Source organism: Malania oleifera, chromosome 6, assembly GCF_029873635.1.
Source record: "Malania oleifera isolate guangnan ecotype guangnan chromosome 6, ASM2987363v1, whole genome shotgun sequence".
In the NCBI taxonomy this organism is placed as follows: Eukaryota; Viridiplantae; Streptophyta; class Magnoliopsida; order Santalales; family Ximeniaceae; genus Malania; species Malania oleifera.
The window spans coordinates 4016868-4035786 of record NC_080422.1 but is presented as its reverse complement, the minus strand read 5'-3'; the positions used below and the strand labels follow the sequence as shown (position 1 = coordinate 4035786).

The following is an 18919-nucleotide window of genomic DNA, read 5'->3' as shown; positions in this document are numbered from 1 at the left end:
TTAATTAGTAATAGTATTTTTCTTTATTATTATTAATTAGTGATTGTTATAATTATATGACATATGCACATTAAAAATTGTGTATTATTAATACCTTGAAATGATTTAGGGTACATTTATTTTGAAGCTTTATAGGACTGATTGTCCAACAGTTACTATCTTGTTCCATGCATGAATTGACATCTATAAAACACATAATTTAAAAATCAAAATACATTAATGAACATAATATAACAAAAAGAGAAAATAAAGGACAGTCCAACCACCAGCCTTATACAATGAAAATGGATAAAAGTTGGCACACTTGTTCTATTATAGGTGTCGAATGTCACAATCCATCATCGAATCATCGAGCAAAAATGGACCGTACCTCACTGGAGTTGTACCCAAGACCGTGCCACTTAACCTAATCTAAACATAGGTGTTAAACTAGTCTCGTGTTGCAGGGGCAACAAAACAAATGCACCCTTGAAACACCAATGCTACGGCAAATACCGTATTCTCATTTCCAGGAATCTTTGTGGGCAAAACGAACAAAAGTATTTTTATGTCAAATAGTAATACTATTGTAGAACAAAAGGCATCAAAAAAGGTAATTTCAGGAGGGTATTTAGAATGACCGAGATAAATGCTTTTAAACAAATAAACCAAAAAATAAATAAAATAGGGCTTCCAAAAAAAGAAGCAAATACATGAATAAATTGATTCAATCAAATTTTCCCAGTGAACAGCTCCAAGCTCACAGCACATATTCGCGATAAAACAATAAACAAGGAAAAGAAACTGAGATTCCAAAGCTCAAAAACAGAAAGCCCACCAAATTACAATTTGACCACTCTATACATGACCTATGTTACAGAATGTGCAAAAGAAATGAGAGAAAAATCCTCTTATTAAGTTCTAAAGCCCAGACCAGACCACCTCCTCGTTACCTCTTTCTTGTTCCTCTTGGAGCTGTGATCGATGAGATTCTCTAATGATTTTGCCTTTCTGTTTCGTGCCCTGCCCGCTTCTTTAAGAAGCTCTGCCAGCCTTTTCTTCTCGTCATCAAAATCGGGATTTGCTGTTCCAAGCTTTTCTTCTCTCAGTTTAAGAACAAACTCCAGGATCTCAATGGCATCTTCTACCCTGTAACAATGCAATAAATATGTCTTAGTTTCCTGCTCTAAGAAGCAGACGTGCTAAAATATGGACAATTAACAAATATAATGTACCCATAAATGTCATTATAGATCATAAGCATCAGGAATACAGCAAATTAACAATATGCACAAGCCAACGAGAACAAAACCTAGTGTTTTTTTTTAGCAAGTTGAGTGCCAAAAGATAAGATGATCAGCTTTGAATAATCTGTAAAATTCAAACTAGCTTCCCCACTCTGGTTCAGAAGCGAAGGGGAGGAACGGGGAAAAGTTACACAGCATCTCCATAATGCAAGAAAGCTAATAAAACATCCTACAAGAACCGAACACATACTTATACAGTCAACACAGTAACTTTTCAAAGAAATAAGATTTATGAGATGTATTGGCTAAAGGGAAAAAGTTATACATATTTGGTCAGTTGAGATGTTAATCCATCTATTCCAAAGCCTATCCACGCAACTATCACCATTAGCTTTTTTTTTTTCAATAAAAAAAGAAGATATATTATTAAAAAGAACAAGAATTACAAAAAAGAGCATAAGAGGGAAAAAAAACCTCCTTGGAAGATGAACAAAACTTAAAAAAGAAAATCAAAACGACACTGCCTGCCAATCACATTGCAAACCTCCACAAAGTTGACCCATCTTTACCCATTCCAAACCTGACAAAAAGAGGTGGCCAAAAAATCCTCCACCGACCCTAGGCATGTCCAACTCTCTCCAAATAAGCCTAAAAGATTATTCTACACCCTCTGAGAAAAGGAGCAATGGAGAAACAAGCGAAAGACAGATTCTGAACCATCAAAACGAAGGAAACAATATCTGGAGACCAAGCCTTAAAAGGCCTCCTACTCAGTAATAGATTGTTAAAGAGTTAAAACTATTAAAACAACTAACCAAACAAAAGCCTTAATCTTTGAGGGTACTTGGGCCTTCCAAATAGAACTGTGGAGCAGGAAGTACAAGTTTTATGAGTCAAATGCTCCAAAAAAAAAAAAAAAAAGGTGGAGGTAATCCCCCAAAGAATCAAGAATCCACAAACGAATGATAGCCCTCCTATCATAAAGAATACTACCCTCCAACAAACATAAAAAGGAGGTGAGCACCAACACCTCCCTATCATTGAGTGCCCTATGAAAGTGGAAATCCCAAGAGAAATCTGCCCTACTAGAAAAAATATTAAAAAAAAAAATGAAGATACATATTAATTGTGCAAAGAGGAAAGTATTTAAAAACAACCAAAAGAAGTGCAATACAAAGAACTCCCCTCCCAAATGTCTTCCCAAAATTGAATGCAAAACTCATTGCCCACAAAATATTTATGTGAAATAACCTTACAAGGATAGTCACAATAAAATTTCAACCCGAAATTAGCATCCTACCCACCCTGCACACCAAATTTACTTTTAATTACTTTATGCCAAAGGGAAGACTCCTCTAACCCCCGTTTGGTTTGCAGATTTAGGGCTGGAATGGAATCACATTCCTGTGTTTGGTTTGCGGAATTAAGGATGGAAACATACTCCGCCCGGAATGCAAATTCCATCAGTTGGGGGAATTGTGATTCCTGCCCAAATGGACTGGAATCATTTCCCATTCCATGGAATTAAACCCATTTCCCATAATACCCTCCAATATACACCACCGCACTGAACCCTCGTTGCCATGAGCTGCTTCTGCTGCTGCTGCTGCTGCTGCCGCCGCCGCCATGAGCTGTCAATGCCACCGCCACCGCCACCGCCACCGCTGCCATAAGCTGCCGCTGCTGTTGCTGCCACCGCTGATGTCATGAGCTACTGCCGTCACCACCATGAGTCGTTGCCGCAGTAGTGAACCCTCACCATGAGCCCTTGTGGCCGATACAATCCTTCATCTTGAGCCCTTAACCCCACGCATTTCCTTACCATTCATTCCCAATAAATCCACCATTGTTGACATCAGAGCAGCTCCAGCGAGAGAGACACTGCAGGGGATCCAGGAGGAGGGATAAGGTACTGTCACCAGCATCTGCTATTTTTGGATTAGTAGGGTATTTTTTATTACAAGGGTATTTTTGGAAATTTATTATCTTTTACTCCTTTCATACCACCATTCCAAATGAGGGAAAAAGCCACAACCATTAAAGCAATGTTCTTAGAAACCAACTTTCCAAAACCCAAGACCCAAGTAACCGAATGATTCTTTATTCACCACCTCTACAGACCAAAAGAAATCTCTCATGATTTTTGCAAAATTTATAGCTACCCTCACAGGAATTCTAAAAAAGAATAATAAATAGAGAGGAATACTACCAAGACAAGCCTGAATAAGTGTTATATAAGCCCATCTAAAGAAAATAAAGCATCTTTCTTCCCATCCAACCTTTTGCATACCTTCACCATTAGAGGATCCCAAAACCCCACTGTCCTAGGATTACCACCCAGCAGCACTCCTAAAAAACTTAAGAGGCTGATCAAGAATACCACATCCAACTAAAGAGGACAACTCCAAAGATCCAGAAACACTCAAAAATTAATACAAGCAATCCCACTCTTCCCCAAATTTATTTTTAAACCAGAAGCACTCTTGAACAATTGCAACAAAGTAGGCTCAATTAAAAGATACTCCCTGATTCTCTAAGAAGAAAATAGTATCATTAGCAAACTGAAGATGAGAAACTACAACCCCTCAACTCCCCACCCCAATCCCACTCACAAACCCTCTTCTGCAATCTTAAGAACCAATCTACTCAAGACATCTACCACGAGAATGAATAAAAAAATGAAAATGAGGATCCCCTTGCCTAACCCCCTGCAAAGCCCTAAACCATGATTTAGACTCTCCATTAACATTTAATAATGACTGAGGTGGTATTTGATAAAAATTCCCTTATCCAAGTCTGCGACCTATCACCAAACCCCTTTCAAAAAGATTTTCTCAAGAAAGTTCCACCTAGCTCTGTCATAAGCCTTTTCAAAGTCCACTTCAAAAACAACTCCCCTACCTATCCTTCTATGAACATCCTCAACAACTTCATTAGCTCATTGACCCTCTGAAGTAGTATCTCCTATCACAGAACTCAGCCTATCAGCTAGAACCTTTGCAATGATCTTATACAAACTAGACTAATCTTAGGCACCAAAGTGATGAAATTTGAGTTAATAAATTTTCCCAAAATTCCATTAAAATAGAACTCACTGGAAATCTTCATTTAATCCCCCTTGACCACATCCCAATAATCTTGAACCCTTCCAGTCGTGGAGCCTTATCCCTATCATCCTAAACACAACCGCCTTAACCTCACTTTCCTCAAAAGGCCTTTCCAACCACCTCATCTGACCACTATAAATAACCAACTAATCTAAACTTTTCAGTTTACATCAAACAGGATACCATTAATAAAGCCTCAAGAATCAGGTTAAATGCCTTCATAAATGCATTTCTCCCCAACTCCTACAGATTATAGCAGATAGCAGCTGTCCACACCAATCTGCATACATAAGAGTGCAGAAAGTCAACAGAACTAAGCTTATAAAGCCATTGACATTCACAGTCAGCTCCAGCTTTATTTTCAAAGCAGAAAGGAAAGACCCTGCTAACAATTTCCTCTGGGAAGTGAGAACCTGCACCTTAAAAAACAATGATCTCTATTTTTAGGTTTATGATCACTGCACAAAAGATAAAAGGAAAAAACTCACATTCTGAGACAGCAAGCCAAAAGATAAAGCCTGTTTTCATGCATTCCTCCCAAACCAGACAAAATTTTCCAAACCTACAGGAGGAACCTTTGATCTAACAACATTCCAGGCAGGCTTCAATGTGAATGGACCAGTAGAGACAGCATCCCACTAAACTTGATTAATAACAGTGGTATTAGGCATTCACTCAATAGGAGTTTTACTCCAAAAATCCTGATGAGCAGCAGCTGAAGAAGTTGCCCAGCTCCATGCATCATTTGCCAAAATAACAGCAGCAACTTTAGATTCTAAGGATAGACCAGATTCTAAAATAATATGATGACCATATCTTTGAAAAGCAGAGCCAACTGGATGTCAACTATAATAAAATAAGAAGGTAATCTTGGCCATTTACCAAATAAACCTAATATTTTGATAAATTTCCTTTTTAAACTTAATATTTTCCTCCATATCAAGTACAATATTGAGAAACAACTTCAGGTTGACTACATGCATATTTTTAGCTATTCTGCTTCACAGTAGGCCCCCCATCTTTTCTAGTGGACTAAACCCATGTTCCTTTTCGCTTCTTTTTGTTTTAAGAGTTGTACAACTTATATTAATAGGTTCAGTAAAATTACATCAACTTGACATATACAATTTCAATTTTGTTCCTAAATTCATCGATCTGCCAGGCTTTATACACAAATGAATTCTGATCTGCCCTCTCAAGAAGATATGAGAAAGATGCTAAATATCAATTGATTGAATAGTTGACTTAGCACCTTGTTATTTGAAGAAACCCTCCACTTCAATTGGTATTTTTTAAAGAAAAACAAACATGAGATAACAAATCTAGTACATCACTAAGATTTCAAATAGCTGTCACCAATTCAAGCTGATTAAGTTTCACCTCTTCCTCACAGAAAGATGATCAAACAATTCCCTATAGTGGTCCTTGTGGATCGAGTCATCCATATAATATGCAAAAAGAAACTCCAAATAGTTGATATCTTTCTCTTTGAATGAGATCTCAATTCTGGCGGCGGTTTCATTAGATATCTTACAACTAGAATTCCTTTTAATTTCCTGATCCAGTTCCTCCACCATGCAAACCCCAGTTAGATTTAGGCATGATACACTTTTTTTAGTTATTGGAAGAACCCAATTACTATCTTTCAGATCCAAGAAACAATTCTTAGAGAACCTTTATTCCTTTTAAAAGATACAGGAGTGAAACAATCAACCAACTGATATTGGAAAACCCAAAAGTTCTTCCAATGCATCCTTCCTAGGTCCAACGGAATTCATACGCATAGGAAGAAGCCCTATCAAATAGAGAGTAAGATTTAGAGTTGGCTGCAAACTTCATGATCAATGCTGGATGAATTGTTAGGAGGGGAAACAAAGGCTGATGATGACTGGCTGATGGTAATTCATTCATGGATATGCATACTCTAGTAGAAACTTTTACAGATTTTGTTTATGCTATCTTGCAGAGGATTCAAGGTACCAATAGAAACAACAGCATACAGTATCACTATTTTGACAAAACCAGCAAGGAATATCTAGGAAGAGGAAGAGAAGTGTTTTAATGACATAGATACCAAAGACAATGCCCATAAGAGACAAATTTAGAGTATCGTGCCTCTAATGTTTCAATAGAATATACCAGGAAGTGCATCCATTTAAGGAAACAATCCTACCTTACAGTATTTCAATGTTCTTGCAAATTTGTCAGTACCAAACAACTTTTAACTATTGAATTTAAACCTCTCTCCACTCACAATCATGGTATCCACAATAAGAAAGAAGTACATTGCATATGTCATATGCAGAAATTGACATTCACATGGTTCAAACAATTACTTTCTCATGGTCCAAACAACTTAAGGGAATTGCTTCCTTCCTGGGAGTACATAACCTACAACTGTCCATCAAACATCACCAATGAAAATAACATCACCATACAGATATTTCTCCTATTACTTCTTGAAAATGTACAGGTGCGTAGTATTTCATGTCTGCCGCTTATTGCGACCTGAGAAGTGGCATAATACAGTCCTTACAACAATTTTGTCAAACTGATTATGAAAGCCTGACAGCAAGAAGCACAAAGTTTCCAATTGAAGGGATGATTCCTATAAACTACTGCAAAACCAAATAAGCTACTTTTTAACAGACAATTCACACAAAACATCAGCATGAGGCTTGAGAAGAAACCCATGAAGGGTACATTACCTCCCCATAGCATCATAAGTGGCAGCAAGATTGCTATATATTCCAAGGGTATCTTGATGGCATGAGCCACATTCCTGTTCTAGTATTCCCCTTGCTTCTTCAAACAATTCTGCAGCCTCGTCTATCCTGAACAACTGCACACAAGCCAACCCCATCTGGTTCAGCACAACACCAAAGAAGGCCGACCTCCTCTCCCCACTGGCTCTAAGTTTTGTTACAGCATTCTCGAAACAGTCCCTTGCTTCTCCATACCTCCCAATAATGTATAACATTACTCCCATCCGTGCTTCTATTCCAGAAATGGTACTTTGTTGTCCTGGTTTATCCTCCAACAACTTCATTGCCTTCTGCAGAAGCTTCAACGCCTCCTCAGGCTCATTAACAGACTCATAAATGGCTGAAATTTCAGTCAATCCACCTGCAATTTCTTCTGGAGTAGTTCCAGGGACAGGTTTTGCATAAATCCTCAGAGCATTTTCACAATATGATTTGGACTCCCGGAGCTTCCCTGTCTTGTAGTATAGGTCAGCTAGGCGTACAAAGACAGAGGCAACCAAAGGGTGGTTGTCACCTTTTGATGATTTGAAGACAGTAAGTGCCTTTTGGTAGGAGAAGACGGCCTCATCAAATCGACATAAAGCTAGATATATGTTGCCAATGCTGACATCAATAGCAGCAACCTCAGTATCCTGTCCATTGGCAATCATTGCCATGCTGGCAAGAACAAGATGCTCCAGGGCAGATTCATAGTCTCCCTTTGCCTCACATATGAGGGCCATCAGCCGGCGGTCAGCTGCCTCTTCAAGAGATGCCGGAGCACTGTGCACACGGTGGATTTCAAGAGTTTTCTTGCACAGATTTTCTGCTTCATCAAATTGCATTGCCTGAACAAGAGCCTCTGCCAAGTACCTGCCATTTTTCAATCAGTTTAACAGAAATGAATTTATCCAATATGATACATCAGATCAGATCAGATCAATACCGTCCCCATAAAGGCAATGTGATTCATGTTATCACAGAGCAAGTGTTAGATGGAGCAAACATAATGCCCTGAGTTACAGCAGTAAGGAGAGCAAGGATTAGCACCTTGAGAAGTGTAATGCAAATGACTCAGGTGACCCCAGAGCCTTTGTAGCCTGTTTTACCCAGTGCCACAGGTAGGAGTAGCCGGCTAATAGAGTTCGCACTCCATTAATCCTGTGTGTGTGTGTGTGCACGCGTGCGCGTGTGCATGTGTGTGTTTGCGCGCGTGCGAGAGAGAGCAATCATAAGAGATGAAAGGCACTCTGTGCACCAGTGACTTAATTTTTCCTTTTGCCCCACTTTTTGAAAAACTTGCACCAAGTTCGTGACTTTTCACTCAAATCTTCCCCCAGCCAGAATCTTTAGTTTGGATCCCCAAAGTTCCTACCTTTTATATATTATGGAAATTGAAAAAAAAAAGAAAAAAGAAAAGATAGGTGGTTTGTATCCCTAAAGTAACTATATTTTCATATAAAATCAGCTATGAAATATAAGAATTGCATTGGTACCGACATCGATTTCATGTTGGGTGGTCTTGGGCCTTCTCAACCCCAAAAGCTAGCTCATGAGGTGAGACTTTCCCTCACACTTAATAACTGACCATCAGCCCCTTCCACAACCGATGTGGGATAATTCTAACAATCTCCCCCTCACACATCGGGGTCTCTCCCGGCAAGGCAACCATCGGGGTCTCCTCCAGCATGGCACATTAGGGAGAATGTTGGTGAACCAAGCTCTGATACCAGTGTTGGGTGGTCTTGAACCTTCTCAACCCCAAAAGCTAGCTCACGAGGTGAGGCTTTCCCTCACACTTAATAACTGACCACCAGCCCCTTCCACAACCGATGTGGGATAATCCTAACATTTCTTTCATCTAAAATTAAATGTGAAATATAAGAATTGCATTGGTAACTTCCTAAATTTCTCTAGATCTAGAATCCAGCATGATTGTCACACAATTTAAGACAAACTAGTCGAAGACCAAATAGTTTAAACTCGCAAATATTATTTTCAGTTCAAGCTTCATGAAGGGCATTTGGCCATCTCGTGGAACTGGATGCTCCCCATCTGTTTAACAAATCCAAAACCATAACTATTAGCTAATCATATGGGATCAACATTTAGTGTTCTTAAGGTAAGTTTTCAATTTTTAATCACTTGCAGCTGCAGAGCAATCGTCATGCCTGAACAAGCAGACACAATGTGGTGGATATACATGGTAGCTACACCGAAAACAGTGAGCATAATCAATTTTTTCTCAATGTCTTAACAGACTGTTCCTCCTCAGCTTCTTTCTCTTGCAAAAGATTATTTGGAAAACAATAATTTGAGAACCGGTAAAATAGTAAAAAAGTCAAGTTTTCCAAATCCAAAATGAAATAAAATAATTTACGAACAGCAGATTTATATTTTGGGAGTTCAGAATTTAATTTGTCCACTAATTTACATATCCAACCACCACATCCAGGTGTCTCATGAATGAAAGGTCCACTATATTGCAGTAAGCATTTAAAATTCAAAGTTAAAAATTTAGGCAGAAGGGGAAAGGACACAATCAAATCTAATGCTATAACCACACATGGCTAGTTTCCATGGAGACAAATTTTAGTAGAGATGAACTGATTTTGTTTAAATATAATTTAGTTTGGTTGATTTTCAAGTCAAATTAACTTTTTTAGAACAAAACTAAAATCAATTTTGTTGAATTTCATACTAGGAGCATACTGGGAAATTACTTGAATGGCTCTTCGGAAAAAAAAAAAAAAATTATGGTATTACCGGCTTATTTTCAAATCACTGGTGATGCTTTCAAAAAGGAGCTTAGCTTTTCAAAATTATGGTAACCCTGGTTGTGATTACTGGTTATGGAGGACAATATAGGTGAAAACATAAGATGAAATAAAAAGAAAATGGTGGTGGTCCTTGGTGAAGGTTTGCGTCTTCTACTTTGTGTTGTGTAAATTTCTTATCAGTACACTCCACAAATCAATTCAATCCACTTTATTAATCCCAAAACATGTGGTAAAGGAATTCTTCTTTGAACAAGTTCTTTTTTCATTTTGTAGTCGTATTAAATAAATAAGACACAAAATCGTCAGCTCAATCTCCAAAAGAAATCCAAACACACACCAATTGAGATTGTCAAGCCACAGTTTTCTTCAAGTCTTATTTTGCCAGACAATTTTGAAAAGCTAAGCTCCTTATCCAAAGTGGAACAAAATGGCCGGTTAAAGCATTGGTCACCCAGATTTTTACCTTAGAAATAGTCCCTCACAACTCAGTATACGGCAAAAAACCAATGAAATAAATCAGCGTTTTTTTTTCCCCCCTAAATGAGCACATAATCAAAATTTGCATGTTTTCCAGTTTTTTTCTAGTGTTACTAATATTTATGAATGGTAAAATTTTACTAAGGGAAAAAAAATAAATTAAACAAGCAGGTTTCAAAACAACGCGCAAATTAATCGAAGTTTACAGCCTCAAGCAGTTCTTAGTTTTTTTTTTTTTTTTTTTAGTTTTACTAATATTAAGGAATTGCCAAATTGAACTTGATACATGCTTAGAGGAAAAAATAAATAAAAATATTTGAATTAGTCAGCTGGGGCAAGATATCCCAACGTGTGCAGTGCCAAACAAAGCGTAAGAGATGATAAACAATAAACACACCTGCAAGTTTCAGCGACTCTTGGATCAGTCTCTCCCAAGGCCTCCATCTGGATCTTCAAACCTTCCTTGTAACAATCAATTGACCGATCCAGCTGCCCGAGCATCGAGTGCGTGTCCCCGAGCTGCATGTACCCGGAGAACGCAGCAAGCGCGTGATCTGCACCTCTCGCGACCTCCGGAACCTTGATCGCCCGCTCCAGCGCCGGGATCGCCTCCTCGAACCTCCCCAAACTGCAGTAAATGGCCGCAAGCACATGCAGGCTCATGGCCAGATCCAGGCTCGGCTCGCCGTCGTCCGCGCACACCTCGAACGACTTCGAAGCTCGGATCGCGTAGTCCAAGGCCTTGACCGGGCCCTCCCCGGACGCGATCGTGTCCCGGGCGAGCTTCAGCAGGAACGGCCCGAGATCCGGGTTGTCGAGGGCCGATTCATCGAGTTTTGCGTTCTCCGGCGGTGGTTTCTTCTTCCCAGAGATCCGATCCGGAGACGGCTTGGTCCGCGAAGTCGACGGCGACGGCGAGGGCGGCCTCCGCTGGATCGGCGACACCGTTTTGGCCGATCTCAGGTCGGATCCTTGGATCTGGTGGTTTGGTGTGGCCTCCGGGACGGAGATACGCAGCGGAGGTGCGTCCGGCGGGGTTTTCACTGAGACGAGTCCCGGCATGGCGGCACCGGCGACGGTGAGAGGCGATATTTTGTTTCTTAATTAAAGACGAAGATTGAGAAGATAAATAGAGAGAGAGAGTTAGGAAGAAAATGACGCCATTAAAGAGAGAGGATAAAGAGATAAATTAAGAAGGGATTAGTACTGGCCACCATTCTCATCTGTTGAAAACGGAGTGTGAGCAGAGCGGGTGACCCGACAGAGGAGGAAGAAGATAATGTCTGCTTTTCTTTGCAGTGAGTTAGGTGTGGCCATCTCATGTGGAGCCCAGCTTCCCCAGGGTTAATCGATGACGTGGCAGTTACATGGTTTGGTAAAGTATCATGTATAATTTAATTTTTTAGTTTTAAAATTTTGAGTTTGGAACAAGGAGTTTTTCCTAATTTATTATTATTTTATAATAAAATATAAAATAATATTCCATTTGAGAAAAATTTTCTCATTTTAATGCTTATATAATCTCACTAGTTAGAATAATGAGATTTAAACAAATCTCGCTAATTGGTCCAGCGAGTTTTACTTTTTTGAAAAATTACCATGCGAAATAGCGAGTTTTGCATCATCCCACTCCTCTTTTTCTTCTTCATGTGCACCAGCCTACGTCTGCTCATCCTTCACTGTCCACGAACACCACGACGCAAGGCGAGAGGCGCTGGAGATTGGTCAGGAATGCAGCGACGTCGTTCGTCACGGCTAGGCGCACAAGGGTCGCCAACAAAATGTGAACAATCATGTAACAGAGAGAAGCCCGCCAACGTGAGGCTTTTTCTGATGGAGTACCTTACTCTGCTTTTGGACCTAGCAAGTAAGGCAGCCGCTGAGGGAGGTGGTTGACGTCGCCGATGTGAGGCCTCTTTCGCCCTAGATTCTGGTGACAGGTTTCGACGTTCTGGACAAGGTGGATGCCTTCGAGAACGATGGGTGGTGGATCGGAAGGTGTAACAAAGCAGCTGCAGGTGCCACTGAGACCTGTTACATCTGCACAGACTCAGAGAGAGAGAGAGAGAGGGTTTAATGATCTTTCATGTTCAAAAATTTTGAGAGTATGCATGATGAAGCAAGGATTTAGGAGACTTTATATGAGCCATGGGATTTGGGAGATTTTAATTAAATAGAGGATGGGCATGCAGTAGTTGTAACACCCCAACCCTGAGGGGCCTGAGATATTAACTTTTTACTTAGTGATTTACAACGGAAGTAAATAAAACTCAATTGTTATTAAATCAGAGCGCTAATTATCCATATTACACTCATTTATTTCAAAAAAAAAAATTTCACAACATAAATATCTAGCATCATACTAATATTTCTAATCAATCTTTATTTTTCTATCCCCACCTGCGTGCTTGCTAAGCCTGATTTCTGACATGCTCTCCAGAGTCATCTGAAATAAAAATATGATTGGAGTGAGACGACGCTCAGTAAGTAAATAAGATTATTATTAGTGTGTGGCCAAAATGAGTTTAAAAAAAATTTCATAAAACAATATTTAATACTATAACTTCAAAACTGCTTTTAGAATAAATATAAATTTAAAATTTACTATATAAAACTTTTACCATCAATTACAACAGTAAAATTTTATAATCATATACTATAACTGTTAAATTAAACTTTTAACTTTAAAACTGTAAAAATATTTAATGATAAATATACATATACTTTTCCTTATACGTTTTCCTTAAATCGTCATTTAAGTATCAGAATGATCATTTTCATGTAAACTTACACTTTTATTTCAAATCATCAATATTTTTGTATACGTAATTAAATATGTATAAACATATATTGTAAAAAAAATCACTCGTAGCCCTGTTTGCCGTAAGTCATGTTTACCCCCATGACTGGGTTGTGCGGTCCGAAGACTGGACTTAACTGGCTGGCCAACCAAACTAAATCAACGTACGTAAACTTTAAGTGAGATTTTCCTTATTAAGTCATGATTTGGAACCAGGTATGCACTTAGGAGAAATCCACTAACATAAATAACCACTCTGTAAACAGTGTAGGTGCACTCTGATCCGTATAAACTTTAAGCTGCGGTACCGAACATCTGTAACTTTGAACTTTCGTTGTCATAAGGGGTTTTAAAATCATCTTATTATAATTTATGCAATTTAAAATAATATCGTAAAAATCTCATCTTTACTCATATTTTTATAAAAAAATGCAATACAAAAATAAACTCATGCCACACAATTTTTGTGTTAAAAATATATATAATTTTATTTTTGAATAGAAAGAAATGCTGAAAATTTACCCGAGGGGATTAGAACATATCTTAACCCAAAAATAGATGCAAATATATTAAAGATAGAACTAGTATAATTAAATATGTGTAAAAATAAACTCATGGAAATTTTGTGAAACTAATTAACATAATTGAAATTTACTTATAAAATAAACTCGGGTATAAATTTTAAATAAAAAAAAAAAACTAATGTAATCAAAATTCACTTACCTTATACCGTGTGCTACGAATACAATAACTATCTTTAAGAAATAAGATCGGAAAGAGTGGGTGATTGAGAACTTATTCAAAAATTCTCTCTCTACCACAAATTCTTTCACTCACTAATCCTTCTCTTCCTTGGAAAATTGTTGTGAAAAAATGAAGGTTGAGAGCTCCCTATTTATAGGAAAATTTTAGGGAAGAAATGAAATTTATAAAAGTGTGGGGAAATTGGTGAAATTATAATTTTTAAAAATTAAAGAATGGGCAAGGGATGGGTAAGGTATGGGTTGAGTATGGGATGGGGATGTAGGCCATGTGGGAGTGCTTGCTACCATTCCCATTAAATAAATTTTTAATTAATCACTTACCTAATTAATTAGTCAATTAGTTAATTAATTATTTTATTATTTTATTATTTTTTTAAATCATTATTATCATTATTATTATCATTGTTTTTACTTTTAAACTATTTTTAGTATTTATTTATTTTATTATTTATTTTTGAACAATAATTAAATTTGAATTTTGAAAACTCATGTGAGCCCCACACAACTTCGAGACCTGAATGGATCCTACGTAACTCGAATAACTCTTATATGATTTTATGCATTCTACATAACTTCGAGACTCGTGTAAACCTCCATACAGCTTCGGGACTCATGTGGACCCCACACAGTCTTGTGGGCCCCGCATATGATACCTATATTATTATTATTTTATCATATATTTCTACAAATTATATCAGTCAAAACATTATTTTATGTACTTATTTACGTATATAAACAGTGTCTTGTGGCTCTATGACTCATGTGGACCCCACATAGTCTTGTGGGCCCCACATATGATACCTATATTATTAACATCTTATTATATATTTTTACAAATTATGTCTGTCAAAACACTATTTTATGTATATATACTTATTTACGTGTACAAACAGTGTCTATCCTGTTTATCCTATGAAATTCCATTTTGACCAGGCCGACCTCTAGGGAGCGACTGAGCCGCAATGGTCTCTAAGCACTCGCTAAGACAAGGTCTTTCTTAGGCATCAAACATGGAATCAAGGATCTTACAGAAAAACACTTTTGTATTGATATTAACTTAATGATCATTTTTATTATTTTATTATTATTGTACTTTAATTATATATATATTTTTTTGGGTCATCACAGTAGTACTACTACATCTCTTATTTCTTGGTGACCCAAACAAGGTATAGTCATATATTTAAAATTTTTAATTAATAATATAGTTATTTACTTTATTTTGGTCTATCAATTATCGAACTATTGAATTGTTATAATTCACTTATAGTTTTAATTTTGAAAATATTGTATTTCACTCGTTAATTTTTCCAACATCACTCATTCATTAATTTTTTAAAGACAAGATAACTTAATTTATTAAATTGATATTGTAACGCCCCAGACCCGCCACGTGGGGCCCGGAGTATTATGAGACCAATCATACATGTTTGGTATACTTAGTGGAATTAATTTTTTATTAGTATAAGCGGCTCATTTCTAGGATGCTAAATAATTAAACAGGTTAGTACATGTTAAATCCAAAATGCTATATAAATTGAAAATATGTACACATTCTATTGTCTTAGGAAGGACTAGTTCATGAACACCATTTGGTCTATTTCTTTGGGTTATGTACTTTCACTCAATTCTTAAATGGTAAAACATCATCTCTTTAATTAATCGTCCTATGTCTTGATGATGGTCCATAAACTAGGACAAGTGAATGACTTAGGGGGAGTTTTCGTCTTGCACACACTCATTGTATATTTTGAGTTGTGTCATCTTTATATTGAACTCTTGTTGCATAACTTTTGAGTATAACCTTGCTTGGCTATCGTACATTAAATTGAAATGCAACATGTCACGCTTGTGTGCTGAATGACTAATATTTGCTGCATGCTAAAATTCTTTGAAATGATGAATATATAATGAATGCTCTTAAATGAACATCATCCTTGAACTAAATACAAGTATGTATGCATGCAAATATACTAGAGAACTCAAGTCCCATTATTGGAAATAAAGAATTAAAGTCACCTGCCTCATGGACTCACATTATTATTGCTTTTACTTTTTGAGTGCTAAGACTTTTCGGTGTACCATGAACATCATATCCTACGCCTATTGAATCAATATCTAATATGGATTGTTTTTGGGGCATATGACACCTCGCGCATGACTTAATATTAAATTTCCGATGCATGTGTGTTCTAAGAATGGTTTTACTGGCGAAATACATATTGTTTAACATATATCCAGTGAAGTTTGTTTAAGAATGAAAAATAGTACTTATACTGTATAAACTCTTAATGAATTTCTCACAGTTAGTATCAGTATAAGTAGTTAACAAAATCTAAGCACGTATTCAAAATTGAAAATGGGAGATTTTAAATTTAAATTTCTTTCTTATGTGTTCACCCACATGGTTAGCTTAGATTACAAATCTTCTGTGGCTTACGTGCATAAATGCTTGAATGATTATCTTGAATATCTTGAATGAAAATATACTGCTTAGCCACAAGTTCTTTGAATCAGCCATATGATTTATGGTTTTAAAATCTTCTTATATGTTTGGGATCCATGTGATTGCTTTTTTAGGTTATATTATGAATTGTTCTTAAATGCCTACTAGAAAATGTTGCTTACTTGAACTTTCATGTTAAAGGTTCTTGTTTAGCAAGCATCGTCCTTGAATATTTATTGATAGTCAAAAGGTGATGTATTTTTATGGCAAGAAATAATTTTAAACTAGAATTTTTTTTCTCTTGCCTCAAAAGATTCATGACATGTAAATCTTATTGTTAATGAAATTCAATTTCTTGTCATGAAATTTGAAATTTTTTTACTTTTTCTTAAAGGGTGCATAGCATGACTGGTTCATTAATGAAAATGCATGCGATCTAGTTAGACTGAATTTATTCACAAACCTACACTTTACTATCATATGTCGTATGCTTTAAACTCTATTTTTTTTTTTTTTCGAGTTTTATGTAATGTTTGAACTGCAAATGGTTTGTAAATATTTTTAGTCTGACCATGTTTAACATGTCATTTTAAATACATATGGCCAGTTATATTGTTTTATGTGCATAAATTGTCAAATTTTCAAAACAAACATAAAACTATTTTCTATGCCCAAATCCTATATCAAATAGGGGGAGAGTTTCTTCAAAGTAAGATAAAAATTATTTCAAAAAGGGGGAGAAATATTTTTCAAGTTTAAATTTCTTTTAAATTGATCAAATAGTTTCTGTAACGACCTGTTTAATTAAATAATTAAATGGGTTTTTTTTTTTTTCCATACTATAATATTTTACATGCTCTGATACCCATATTGGGGAAAAACTCAATCATAAACTTAAGCAGCGAAAAGCATAAACTGAATAAACATGTCCATATCATACAATATCAATACCAGAGTGCTACCATGTTTTTTCCCAAAGTATACACATATATATGTTTTCCCAAAAATTCCCTCAACTATACTGGGATGTACAAAAACACTCCCAAAAACATACCCACTCTCTGGCAGGGCACTACTGAAGCCCTTCTATTTGCGAGCCTGGTTTGCTCGCCTACCTAGATCACTTGAAAAATATATCAACACTAGGATGAGCCAACGCTCAGTAAGGAGAAATATGTTATTACTAGTGTATGGCAAATGAGCTACTATATATCAAGAAATTTGTTTTCATATAAACATGAATAACTGAATGCAAAAGTAGAGTGTAAATAATAAAATACATCACCCCTTTTCATGTTGCTTAACATAGCAGTATTATAGGTTATAATTCAAAATACTTCTAGTGTACATAAGTAGAGTCCCTGTTTTTGTAAATCCGTACGTATGTAATAGTAACTGAAACTGTAATAACCCGAAAAAAAAAATTAAAAAAATATATAATTAATTAAAATTATTAATTAATTAATTGGTTAAACAATATTAAATTAATGTATTAAATAAACAAATAAAAATAAATAGTATGAAAAAAAATTATTAATTAATTAATGAATTAATTAAATGTTATTAAATTAAATAAATAAATATTAAAAAAAAAATGGAATAAAGATATATATATATATATATATATATATATATGTAAGCCTAATATATATATATAAAGGTTAAAGTATAAGTTATATATATATATGTTAAGTAAAGTTAAGTTAAGGTAAGTTAAAGAAAAAAAAAAAAAAAGAATAAAGAAGCTTACTGAAGCTTCTGCAACTGGAATTGCAAAGAGCTTCTACTCTCATTGTTTCGCCTCTCCACTCCTCCGTCTCCGTCTCTCTTTCTTCCTTTATTTCTCGACGAGTTTATGGCGGATCGGGAAATGGAAGGTGCCGTTGGGTTCGTAACTCCGCCACCGACATTTCTACTAGAGCAGATTTATCGTGGGAACGACTTAAGTACTGCTCCTGGGGAAAGGTAATTTTTTCCCAATTTCTCAATTTCTGGTTAAATCTACTGTTGAATCGACAATCAGGTACCACCACGGGGTTCTAATCGTTGTTGTCATCATTTTGACGTAGGTAATTTTTCAATTGGGGTTTTCTAGGCTCTACTCCAAAGCGAGAGTGGGATTTGGGAAATTTGACAATTTGGCTAAATTTAAGGGTATATTTATTTATTTATAAATTATGACCCTAGGAAGTATTAAATTAATATTTTATTCATGAATAATTTATTCGAACTAGGAATTTAATTTCAGGGTCCGGGTGAGCGCCGCAGGTATTTTTCGGAGTCCCTGTTGGCGTAATTCAAGAAATCAGGTAAAGGGAAAAATATATATTAAATCAGAATTTTTATGAATTTAATGGAAAAATAAATTGTATTATATGTACGTGTATATGTTTTAGTATGGGTAAAATGCCAGCCATTTAAATTATATTTTTTTTGAGTTTAGGGCTGTTTATTATATATGTATATGCAAAAATGAACTGATGAAAGTGAAAAAATATTTTCAGGATAATTAAGTAAGAAATGAAAGGTATTTTCAGTATATAAACACTAAATGTTGGTTGGCTTATTTTACAGG

The 18919-nt window shown here is 36.1% G+C and overlaps 1 protein-coding gene and 1 long non-coding RNA gene across 2 annotated transcripts; one reads left to right on the top strand and one right to left on the bottom strand.

Moving 5' to 3' along the window:
* Window positions 1–681: 681 nt before the first annotated feature.
* Window positions 682–11752, bottom strand: LOC131156976 (protein KINESIN LIGHT CHAIN-RELATED 1-like). The gene is made up of 3 exons (XM_058110761.1): window positions 10732–11752; window positions 7042–7950; window positions 682–1128 (listed from the first exon to the last, which is right to left on the bottom strand). Exons 1-3 carry the CDS (start codon window positions 11394–11396, stop codon window positions 894–896), a joined length of 1809 nt encoding a protein of 602 aa, XP_057966744.1. The 5' UTR covers window positions 11397–11752; the 3' UTR covers window positions 682–893.
* Window positions 10759–12619, top strand: LOC131156977 (uncharacterized). The gene is made up of 2 exons (XR_009137196.1): window positions 10759–11709; window positions 11993–12619. It is a non-coding gene; the product is annotated as an uncharacterized LOC131156977 (long non-coding RNA).
* The last annotated feature ends 6300 nt before the right edge of the window (window positions 12620–18919 follow it).

Bases quoted from the DNA above. Each gene is read 5' to 3' on its own strand.
- LOC131156976 (XM_058110761.1), bottom strand. From the start codon at position 11,396: ATGCCGGGACTCGTCTCAGTGAAAACCCCGCCGGACGCACCTCCGCTG. The intron at 7,951-10,731 runs GTGTGTTTATTG...GAAAAATGGCAG, and splicing joins AGAGTCGCTGAAACTTGCAG to GTACTTGGCAGAGGCTCTTG. The intron at 1,129-7,041 runs GTAATGTACCCT...GCATTGTTACAG, and splicing joins ACTTATGATGCTATGGGGAG to GGTAGAAGATGCCATTGAGA.